At 50.4% G+C, this 12,056-nt stretch overlaps 1 protein-coding gene across 1 annotated transcript in view; it reads right to left on the reverse strand.

Moving 5' to 3' along the window:
• Positions 1–6,063: 6,063 nt before the first annotated feature.
• Positions 6,064–12,056, reverse strand: part of LYRM4 (LYR motif containing 4) — a 114,100-nt gene continuing 108,107 nt past the window's right edge. The window contains exon 3 of the mRNA XM_060110187.1: positions 6,064–6,514. Coding sequence (XP_059966170.1) covers positions 6,446–6,514 — 69 coding nt within the window. The 3' untranslated portion in view covers positions 6,064–6,445. The remainder of the gene's footprint in view (positions 6,515–12,056) is intronic.

The raw sequence follows: 12,056 nt of genomic DNA on the forward strand, positions 1-12,056 counted from the left end.
GCACCAAAGTTCCACATGAAGCTGGGGACGGATCCTGAAGATTTCTTGCTGAATTGTGCCAAAAACTAGCACTCAGGGACTTCCCTGGCGGTCCAGTGGTGGGGACTCAGCGCTTTCACTGCCGGGGCCCGGGTTCAATCCCTGGTCAGGGAACTAAGATCCCACAAGTCCAGTGGTGTGGCCAAAGGAAAAACAAAAACCAAACCAAACCAAACCAAACCCCTAGCTTTCAGATGGTCTTGAGGATGGTTTCTTTCCTTTTGATTAATGGCAAGCTTTTAGAGCTAGAAAGGTCATTAGGGGTCTGGCCAGTGCTGACCCCCTCGAACACAAATGCAACAGCAGCCCCAGGTCTTGGGCTGTCCTGCCCAGTGGCTTTTTTTTTTCCCTCCCACCATCTGCATTCCTCCCATTACACCATATTCCTGTCTTCCGATTTTTTTTTTAAAGAATTGTTTTAGTTATTTTTGCAGCCTGAGTTATGGATATATCGTTTCACCTCTTTGAACCAGCTTCTGTTTGTAGAGTCCCATTAGGAAGTGTAAGGCTGTGTTTTTAAAGTGAAAATACATGTTAAAATTTGGCAAATCAATAATCCTAAATATGTTACCTGTTTGAAGTGTGAGTGGAAGAGTCTATTTGGCAAATCTTGATAAGACTCTTAGCATTAATGTTGGAGTCCTTCATCATATATCCTATATGTGCTTCGTATACCACACATATGCACCTAAATGAAATACTCCTTTAAAAACTAAGAGCCAGTTATACTGTTATTGAACTGTCTCTGTATTCAAGACAGATGAAGTCACATGAATCCACTTAGTAACGGATGGGAAGTTCTACTGAAATCTTTTAACCATGTTTAGCTGACATTTAGGTGATACCCTCTGTAACTTTCTGGCTGGTGAGAAGGAAGCGTTTCTATTTCGTACTACTGAACTTCCTATGAAAGCTCATCACTTTAGTAGGAAAAGGATGCACGTCATTTACAGGAAGCCCTTTTCCTGCCGAGCCTAGACCCCTGGAAGTCCAGCTCCTCTGGAAGGGGCATCCAGCACGTCCAATGACTGACATGGCCCTTGGGTCAGCACAGGGATGTTGAGTCTGAGAACAAGCTCAATTCCAGCTCCACTGGTGCCAACGCTTGCTCGTGGTCTAATTTCAGGACAACAAGGCACTGACGTCCTTTGCTGTCACTCTTATGGTGTCAGTGGTCCCTCCAGGTAGAGACACAGACAGATTCATCTCAGAGTTCTCCTCTGGGTCTCTCTTGAGGGTCTTTGGACTTAAAGCTTTGCCCTTGAGCAAAAGCAAGAGCATCCATCTTACTCCCCAAACAGATTTCAGCACGAGAAGCCGTTTTCATGAAAGGTTCCCTGAAGGACTAATAAGGCTGCAGACAGACTGAAAAGGGAAAATCCTATTTATTCTCAGGGGTGAGGTGAACCATTGTCCATAGAGATCCTGGGCCAATGGTCAGAGAAAAGGCCTGCTTTCTCCACCAAGTTCCAGCTTTGTGCCAGATCCTCTTGTAACAAAGCAAACATGAGATGAGCTCCCGGGATGCACGGAGCACAAGTCCTCGTGGGCTGTTCCCTTTGTTTGTAAGAAGGAGCATCAGCACAGGGTCCTGCCTTTGTCTGCTGACCTCACTAGCTGTGTCCGTGCCCATGACCCAGATGGCGTGGCTGCTTCCCATGGCTTCTGAGTCACGCAATGACCACCGTCATGAGGCCACTGCACAATTTAACAGGCAGAACTTTTAAAATGTTCTCCAAACCATCCCCGTGGTTGTCCGCAATCAAGATTTGGTCATCTGGGTTCTGACCATATTTATCAAGTCACTTTGTGTCCATGACCGTGGTTGGGTCCAGAAGACACCGTCCCAAGCTCAGAGAACATTATCCCTGGTGTAGGAAATGCTTTCTCCTTCTGCTTTTTGAGTGCTTGTCATTTCTTCAGCTGTTGCTACAAGTGTAGCCTGGCCTCAATACCTGAGCTATCCTTTCATCTAGAAAGCAGGCAACAGTTTGCATGAAGTGCCTCATAAAAAAGCAGCCCCTTCTGTTCTAAAATGTACTTGTGTACTTTCTGTATACTTGTCGAGGTTTTACTGTGCGTTTTAGTTTCATTCTTGGAAGTACATTCTCAGAACATGTCGACCAACTTTCCTCAGCCCTTTGTTTTTTTAACCTCGTGTCACCTTTTGCTAAATATGGAAAAATTTCCCCTACTCGTCCTGTTCCCAATGATGATATATATCTATAGGCTTTAACCTATAGAAGGAGAATATCTGTTCTTCAGAGAGCTAAGGGGAAAGTCTCTTTATAAGGGTCTTTCAAGCTGCTTTATTCCAGTGGATTAAAAAAAAATAAAACGAATCTATAGAAATGATACTTTCAACATTCGGAGGTAAAAGACACATTTGTAGATGCTAGTCTTTCTGTTTGAACTTGAAGTTGATTGGACCTAGCAGGAAGAGAAAGTGTCAGACAGTGCCCCCTCCTGTTCTGTCTCAGGTGGTGGCCTACGTCTGCTCAGCCACCCTGGCCCCAAACCTGGGGCTCCTCCTGGATGCCCCTTACGCCCCTGTACACCTCACATCCACCCAGTCGGTAGCCCTGTTGACTCTATTTTCTTTTCTTTCTCTTTTTGGTCCTGTTTTGTTCTTAATGTACCCCCCAGTGGGGTCCAGTATTTAGCAAGCCCTTTTGTCTGTAAGACACGTGACACCTGTGCCCTGAAGATACTCGTGGAAATGGCCCTGCACAGGAGACCCCCAGTTTTGGCTGAGGTTGCCTGCCTACTCTTCAAAGTTTGCTCTGTGGCCCTGAGTAAGTAATAAATTAAGGTTTTCTACTAGTTCTCTGTATTAGTTTGTCACTGCTTCATAACAAACCACCCCAAAGCTCAGTGCCTTAGACAACAGTTGATTATTTATCACAGAGCTAAGGGGTGGCTAAAGCCAACTGACCTAAGCTAGACTGGCCTGGGGGGCTCTGCAGGGCGTCGCTGCCCCATGTATCTCCTGCCCCGAGAGGAGCACCCTGGCCAAGGCAAGTTCTTCTCAGGGTGATGCTGTTTCCAACATCACTGGCCTAGGTGAAGCCACCACCATCTCTTGCCTGGATCACAAGTGTTCAATCTGACCCCCCCCATTTCTCCCACCAAAAGTTGGTCTCCCTGCACACCCCCCAATCTATTCCCGCTATAGCAATGTGACCTTTTAAAAAGACAGACAAGATCCTGCTTAAAAACCCCACTAGCTTCTTGCAGTCCTCGGGTCCCCGCCTCCCGACCCAGCCTCGCCCCCTGCCATCCTGGGCTTCCTTTTGCTCCTCGGGTTGCACCGTTTTTCCCGATTCAGGGCTTCGCGTGCGCTGCCCCTCCCGCCTGGAGAGCTCCTCTCCCTGCCCTCTGCCCCGCCCACCTGCCTCTCGTTTCATCTGAAAGCCCCCTTCATGGGGAGGCCTCCCCTGACCCTCACCGTCCCCTCCTGCAGCACCTGCTTCCCCACCTGTCGCACTCGGCAGACCCGCCCTTTTCTCATGTAACCCTCTTGCGAGGCTGCGGGCTCTGAAGGCAGGGCCGGGGCTTGGTCGCTGCTGTGTCCCCGGCTCCTGGCACTGGCTGGCTCCCAGCCAACACTGAACAGATGAGGAGATGAGCGACGGGGGGTGGGAGAGGGCTGGGCCTGCGCATGACCGACTGGAGATGCTGCTCAGGGTCTGTTTTCACACCTGTGGGCTCGGGGGTTGAGCTCGGTGAGCTCCAGTGTCTGCTTGTCCGAGGTTTGTCATCTTTGTGGCTCCTTCCAGCCTGTTGCCTTTGCTCCTGGATGTTGGGTGGCACATTTGCTGTGCCCAGGGACTTGAGATGTTGGGTGAGGCTGGGGATGGAGGGACGGAGGTGACAGCTGCTTGGTGGCAGCAGGTAGAGGTAAAGCGAGCTACGCCAGCTCCATCTGGAGAACGAAAGCCATGTGCTTGGTCTCCCAGCATCGAAGCATTACAGCCAGACCAAGCACGTGTTACCTCTGAAGGTCTAGAAACCAGCACGCTTGGTTCCTGTCTCAGGAGAAGTCGACTTATACTGTGGTATTTCCTATTTTCTCAGCGCTGACGCTGGAAACCATCCTCAGCCGGAATCCCGGCTTTAGGACAGCCACACATTCCGGAGGCTGGAGGCGGGCCGGGACGGAGGGTGTGTCCTCCCATCAGTGTCCTCACCCCAAGGCCTCAGGTGGGGCCTCGTCGAGCAAATGGAGTGCTTTCCACAAGCGGCCCTCCCCACAGGGACATCACCTTGGGTCCTCTGAACCGGGGGACACCCAGTGCGAGGTGCTGCCTGCCGTACCTGCCCTGGCAAGTTGAGGGATCTGTTTGTGGCTTTGTCACAGAATTCTCCTTCATGCCTTTCCAAATTCCAAATGCACAGTTAATTTTATCTGAGTTGCAAAAGTTAGCTCTGTTTATTAAGGCTTGGGGCATGTTCAGACCCATCCGTGCGCTTTAATTAACATAAGAGCCACCCGCTGTTGAAGGCCTGCAGGACAGAGTTCCGTCTGCTTGCTCCACTGTCTCTGTGACTGAGACCTGGGGGGAAGTCTCCTGTGGAGCTGCTATCCTGCTGGCAATTCCAGCAGAACTGCTGGGGAGAGGTTCAACTCTGGACTTAGATTTCCAAGTAGCAGCTGCTTTAATTGATTAAGTGTAAATCAGAGGTGACTTTCGCTGGCTGGCACAGTGGTCGGATGTAGTTGTTTCTGAGTGACCACACGCCTGCCTGGTGCAGAGGGGAACGTGCCCCAGAGCCACACCCCCGGCTGAGATGCTGCCCCGTGACAGTCAGCTGAGGGGGGCGCACACTCCCATTCCCTTCACTGTCTCCCTTCATTCTCACACCTCGGCCCTAAGATGTGGAAGGATCTGGGTTTATAGGGGTAACAGATCTGGGACCAACCAAGGGTTGGTCTCACAGGCACACAAGACTTTATCCACGGGTTAAAGCATCCTGAAATCACACGTTATACTGCCAAACAGAACGACTACACGTTTAACCTATGTGGAAGGCACCATCACAACAATATCCCCGATCCATAGATAAGGTGAGCAGTCACAGTCTTTAACACGGGAGTGAGGACATGGACCCAGACCACGCGCTCGGCTCACATGACTGTGAGAATTAAAATGACGCAGGGAGCGGTTCAGTGGCAGGTCGGTGATAGTCAAAGCTATTTTAGGACCTGTAACTATTTATATGAGCCTGTTCCAAACCCAGACATGTGAGTAATGAATTCACTCAGTACTGTTTATGGAGGTAAGCCAAGAAATCTCCCAGTGTCCGGGTCCCTCATAAAATTCCCAGAAGTCAAGTAAGTTACTTACTACCTTATTTCCCTGTTTTTAACTGATGTGTTTCCAAGGATAAATGCATACAAATACTGTTTTCACCTGTAACATCCGCAAAGGGCAGAGTTTCCCGAACTGGCTCAACATCAGAAAGACCAGGAAAGCTTTAAAATGTATTTATAAATCACTGTGCCCCACCTCTCACTTATCAAGTCAGAGTATGAAGCACTGAGAAATTCCTTTTTTAAAACCCTCTGTCTTTCCAGGTCATTCTGACTCAGTAAGTGAGCTTTGGGATGCATGTCTCAAACCTCGGTGTACACTGGAGTCTCCTGGGGTGTGTCAGACTGAAGATTCTGATTCAGAAGGTTTGGGGTGGGGCTTGAGATTCTGCGCTTCCAGCAAGCTCCCCGGGGGGGCTGACGTCGCCAATCCCGAGACCACAGTCTGAGCAGCAGGTTGTACGTACCTGTCCCCGGGTGTGCATCCACACACAGGCCACCTCTGCTGTTGCACTGGGCCCAGGTCTGAATTGCAGGGTGCACCCTTTACCGTTTCAGCTCTGCCCTACTCCACGCTGCCCCCAAATCTCTACTGGTGCTTGGACTTGCCTTTGCAAAGGGGGGACTCAGCTCAGGGCTGGACCCTCCCTGTTGGTCTCCCCACTGACCTGGCAATCAGCAGGAAACAAAAGGGCATTAATCGTGATGGGTGCGTCCGGTATAGAAGGCCTAGGGACCTTCTCTTTATTGTCAAGGACCAAGAAACAAACTCTGGGAATGCTGTATACAAGTGCTGAGGAGCTACCAGGAGGGGTGGGCTGGAGGAGACGCAGTAGCACACGGCTTTCTCCTGAGGGTCTCCAGCTCTTCATTCTAACACTTGAACCAAGGAGAGGCAGCCACCCTCTGTCACTAAGGCTGCAGGAGAACGGGAACCTCGCTCAGTTCATCAGTTCCTATAGGGCAGGTGGAGTGAGAAGCTCTTTAAAGCTGATGCGGGAGGCCACCTGTGGTCTGCTGGGAGTGCCCTTGCCAAGCAGGATGGATGCTGAACGTGGTCCACGGCTGCCGGTGGTGGCTGGTCCCGGCTCCCTAGGTCCTGGGCTTCTCTGGAGTCTCAATGATGAGCTTGTCAGTCGAATACATTTGGCCAATGTGTACCTGGAGGCAAAGAGAAGACACAGACCAAGAACCATGGGCTCCGTTAGCCGTGAAACTCAGCAGTGCGTTTCTACATTTAGGTGCAGATGTGCACCGTCACCACAGGACGTTGTTCTGGAAACGGCACTGTGGGGCGGAGTGCAGTCACCAGCTTCGTTTCTGCTAATTCCCGGCACTGCCCCACCCCACTTCCCGCACTGTGGGAACAGTGGGAGATTCCCACTCGTTGCTTCTTGCCCGTGGGATGGCCCCGACCGCGCAGGCTGTCCTGAGCCAGGTGAGACCCAGCCAGACCTGTGCACGGCCGCTCCTCATCCAACAGGATTTCTGGCCTTTGGGACTGTTTCTTCTGCCAGGATGGACTCTCACCGTAAGGCACTAGTGAGCTCTGTCCACGCTGGGGCAGAGGAAGCACAGCTGTACCCCTGCTCTGCCACTCACCTGCCACGCTGTCCACCTCTTCCCTCTGGTCTCAGCATCCTCATCTGTGGGAGGAGGGCCACAGGGCCGCTCCCAGCTGATCTTCACGTCCTTTGCTGCTCCAACAGCCTTTGGACCCTCAACCCGGTTGGCACCTACGTGGTACGAGAGCCCTGGGGGCAGCTGGGGAACCTGCCAGGGGACGTCACTGCGGACACAGAGGCGAGGATGCCTGTGCTGCTGCGGTGGGAGGTGGAACGGGCTTCCTGTCACCTCCTGAGGGGCCGGCTCTCTGCCTCCTAACGTGCCTTACAGCCGGCAGCAGCCGTGAGGGAGGCTGTGAAGCCCACTGTCCCCACCTTGCAGCCTGCCTGGACCACCTGGGTGGTCTGTGCCCAGGGCCTGTGTGAGGTCATGTGCTCATTCAGGTCTGCCTGGGAGCCCCTCAAAGGCAGGGCAGGTGACCCAGGCACGCTGTGGCCCTGGGTCCTGCAGTCCTGCGACCACTGACAAGGGGGCGAGAAAAGGAAGCGGAGAGCAGAGGGCTCTGCAGCAGAGACGATGTGCGGGCGTTTGTTGAAGGAAAGCCCCGGCAAGCCCTGGAGGAGGGGTGGACGGCAGGCACCTCCCGGGCGTTTGTTGAAGGAAAGCCCCGGAAGCCCTGGAGGAGGGGTGAACGGCAGGCACCTCCCGTACTGGGACTGCGCTCGGGGGAGGCTGGAGACCCACCCCTGCCCTCAGGAAGCTCAGAGTCCAGGAGGGACACAGACAAGGAGGGAGGCAACTGCAACCTGATGGCTGGAACACCAGCAGCCGTCTAGCACTATGAGGGAAGTGGGATATGGGGCCACGCACGGAAGATGAGAGGCAGGAGGGAGGTGCCAGGGTTCTTGATGACCATGGAGCCATCACACCAGCCAACGTACTAGCTTAATGCCAACTTTTCTTTTACATGAGAGAAAAATAAACCGCCACATTTTTTTTTTTTTTTTTTTTTTTTTTTTTTTTTTTTGCAGTATGCGGGCCTCTCACTGTTGTGGCCTCTCCCGTTGCGGAGCACAGGCTCCGGATGCGCAGGCCCAGCGGCCATGGCTCACGGGCCCAGCCGCTCCGCGGCATATGGGACCCTCCCAGACCGGGGCACGAACCCGTATCCCCTGCATCGGCAGGCGGACTCTCAACCACTGCGCCACCAGGGAGGCCCAACCGCCACATTTTTAAAGCTACTGTTATTTGGGTTTCTTGCTATATACAACTAAACCAAACCCTAACTCATGTGAATGTATATTGTGAATTTTAAGTGTAGACTATATGACTATTGATAAAAAGGTCACTGCAGACAAGAAGGTGTGCTGTGCCCTAGGGTAAGTGGAAACAATGACCCTATCACCTGGGAAGGCACCATTAACAGATAGTCTGTGAATTCCTAAAGTTTAAAGAAAACCACACTGGGACTTATAAAGATCTTCTTTTGTCCCACACTATTTGCTTTATAGAGTATGTGGCTATTAATATTTTAGCATTTTTCTGTCTCATCTTTTAATTCACTTATACATTTAAAATGTATGTGTGTATATATAAACAGAATATTTAAATTTGGAATCATAACTTCTTTTCAAAACTTAACTGTATAACCTTAGGTCATTAAATAGTCTTTGAAAGGATATCTTTAGTAACTGATAAAGTGCATTGTAAAGATGCACGGTAATTTATGTAACCATTCTCATATGACGAACACTTGCAGAGTTTCTGCTTAGTCCTGGGATTACCATTCTCATGTATAAACCTTTTATAGCATCTCTGATTTTTTTTTCTTATAAAGGTTTCTAGAAGTGGAATTATTGGGTAGACAGGTATGAATATTTTTATGGTTCTTGATGGATCTTGCAAAACAACTTCCCAAAAGTGTGCATTTGCTCGACAACGGACACTCCCTTTGGTGGACGGTTTGAAGGTTCGGCAGTGTGTTGATCGCGTCCCAGAACAAACACGTGTCTTCCCACCCAACTTACTGTGGACACCAGGAGCGCCCACGGCCACCATCTCGATGGCTCTCCTGTGTGGCCCCCCTAACAGAGGCCCCACCAGCACACTCAGCGCAGCATCTGTTTCTCATAGTCGGCAAATGTAAAGGGTGGAACCTTTGGGGGGCAGGTGCACTCGCAAGAAATGCAGTTGTATGAGGTGACCTGGTCCGAGTCAGCTCCACGAAAGGCTCCAGAGAAAGCTGCACTGGGGCGATCCAAAGAGCCCAAGTTTTAGGAAACTTTTAAGTCAAAACAAACCTTCAAATGTAGAGTCCACTTTGACTGAAGTATGAATTAGATTTTAAAAATTCCACTGAGAAACACTTTTATGGCCTTTGGGGGAAAAACTGAATGAAAACAGATCTTAATGGTGTTAAGAGAGCACAGAGATGAACATGTTTCTATCTGTCCAGGCCCCCTGGTGTGCTGTGCACACTCCTCGGACGGCCAGCACCTCTTGGGGATCATGAGCTTCTCACTGACGCCGGGTGACCTTGGTATCCCAATCTGTCTGTCCCTCAGGCTCATGTGGATCCACACCCACCACGCAGAAGCCCACCCACCCTTTGAGTCGACCGCTGAAGCTTCCCTGGGTCCCCTCTGCGGAAGGGGCTGTTTCTCTCTCCTGGGAACACTGACTGCAATGCCTGCGCCACCCGGGGGGCACTCACGTGGCCTTGTCCTGTCACCACTTGTGTGCCCGTGTCAGCTCCTCGGCATGAAGAGTGGCTAAGGGGGCGGAAGCAGGGGCTCGAGCTCCGTTTGGCTCGGCTGCCTTCCCAGCAGAGCCCAGGACAGCGCCAGGCACGCAGGCCTGCTCAGTAAGGACACGGCGACTAACAACACCGGTGTCTGGTACCCCTGGTTATAAGGCTCTATGTGTCCACTAGCTCTAAAATCTGGTAAGTGATTATGACGTGCTTTGGTGCAAGAGCTACTGGTGGAAATACAGAATTGATAAAGGCAAGTCAATAAAAGTAGCGACAGGGCCACTTACTGTAACAAGAATGTTCACTCACCATTTAGCAAGATCACATGATTTAAATTTGGCTCAGCAGGGGGTTTAAAGCTATACTCCAGGGCTATAAGGGATTAACCCAGAGCAATAACAGAAGGGCTAAGGGAAATGTTCCGTTCACACAGGGAGTAAATATTAAAGTTTTCTCCACAAGGGCTGTCCAGATGAGGCCATAAACGTTGGTGTAACAGCTCTGTCGCACTTATTTGGGCTGTGACATGTGTCAGCTCCCATTGGGTGGGGGCAGCCGGCAGCGCTAATGACGGAGCAAGCGGCTCCAGCTGCAGGCGAGGGGAAGTGGTCAGGAGGCGAGCAAGTGCAATTAGAGCTGCAACTTACAGCCCCTCCAGGACCACGAGCTGACTTCCAGCCCACGTCAGACTATCACCACGCACAAATGGGTCATTAGAGCCAATCACACTTTTGCTCTATCAACCTTGGGAGATGGCATTAGACTTCGTTAGAAAAACACACAAATGACTCAACCGCAAGTAGATGGGGTGACTGGATGGCCCTGAAACACGCATGAGCTCTGGGACTCATCAGACCAATAACCTGCTGGGGAGGAAGGAGCACGATCCAGGGAATGAAACGTAGTCCAGGGTCTCAGGTCCTCACTACTTTCTCCTCTGAAGCCAGGAGCGTCTCCTGTGCAACACATCTCAACCTGGCTTAGACTTGGAGCGGCGGAGCTCAGTGTGGGCGGTGGGGAGGCTGCCTGGGCATCTGATGCTCACTGCCTATGTCACGGGGCTGTTGTGAGAATCACACGACTGGACTTGAAGAAAAGGTATCGACTGCCCCAGACACTTCCTAGGCCCAAATCTATCAGATGCCTTCATGCTGTTGGGAGGATTAAATAAGAACAGCATGCGAGGTGGGGGGCTTCCCTGGTGGTCCAGTGGTTAAGAATCTGCCTGCCAATGCAGGGGACACGGGCTCGAGCCCTGGTCCAGGAAGATCCCACACGCCGTGGAGCAACTAAGCCATGACTACTGAGCCTGAGCTCTAGAGCCTTCGAGCCACAACTACTGAAGCCCGCGCGCCTGGAGCCTGTGCTCCGCAACAAGAGAAGCCACCGCAGTGAGAAGCCCGCGCACTGCAACGAAGAGTAGCCCCCGCTCGCTGCAACTAGAGAAAGCCCGCGCACAGCAACCAAGACCCAATACAGCCAAAAAAAAAAAAGAAAAAAAAAAAGTACTTGATTCTTTTGCCCTCACAACGAACTTACGAGGACAATATAACACTATCACCATCGATTTAAAGGCTTTTATAGGCAAACTCTACCTTTGGTGTTTAATTTCTGTACTTGGAAGGCCTGTAATTGCTCAAATGGACATGCCCTTCCATTTCGCAGTGGATCACACTGAAAATATGAGAAAAGACAGCAGCAACTGTCACACACAAAAACCCAACATGCCTAGATATAACCTTAATAAGAAACGTGTGTGATTTTTAGAGAGAAGACTACACAACTTAGAATTATAAAATAAGTTTGAATAAAATGACACCATGTTCACGGAGAGACTGAGTCATACAAAAATGCCAAACTTTTGCCAAATTATATTGAACACAATGATATTAAAAATCCCAACAGGATTTTTTTTGAATTACTTGAGAAAATGAAATGTTTATTTGACTGAATATGAAGTCAAGAATAAAAAAGAACATTTTGAGGAGGGAGGGAGATGCATGAGGGAAGGGAGGTGGGAACAGATGTATATGTATGACTGATTCACTTTGTTATAAAGCAGAAACTAATTACAAAAAAATCAAAAAAAAAAAGAACATTTTGAAAAGGAAGACATTAAAGCATTTTGGGGATTCAGTTAAAAGAGAGAAATGAACAGAACAGGAGAGAGTTAGAAAACAGACCCTGTTCTCCAGGAGCAGCCTTTTATTCACAAACTCGTGCTCGTGGGGGTTTGGGGCTTCCTGAGGCGGCCGCAGCACCGGGAGCATGGCTTTGAAGTCTCCTGGTGATGTTCACGGAACTGGTGTAGTCTGCTCTACACTGTGTTTACGCTCATTTTAGTTTATTATTATTATTATTTTTGCAGTACGTGGGCCTCTCCCG

This window comes from Mesoplodon densirostris, chromosome 10 (genome assembly GCF_025265405.1).
Source record: "Mesoplodon densirostris isolate mMesDen1 chromosome 10, mMesDen1 primary haplotype, whole genome shotgun sequence".
Classification (NCBI taxonomy): domain Eukaryota; kingdom Metazoa; phylum Chordata; class Mammalia; order Artiodactyla; family Ziphiidae; genus Mesoplodon; species Mesoplodon densirostris.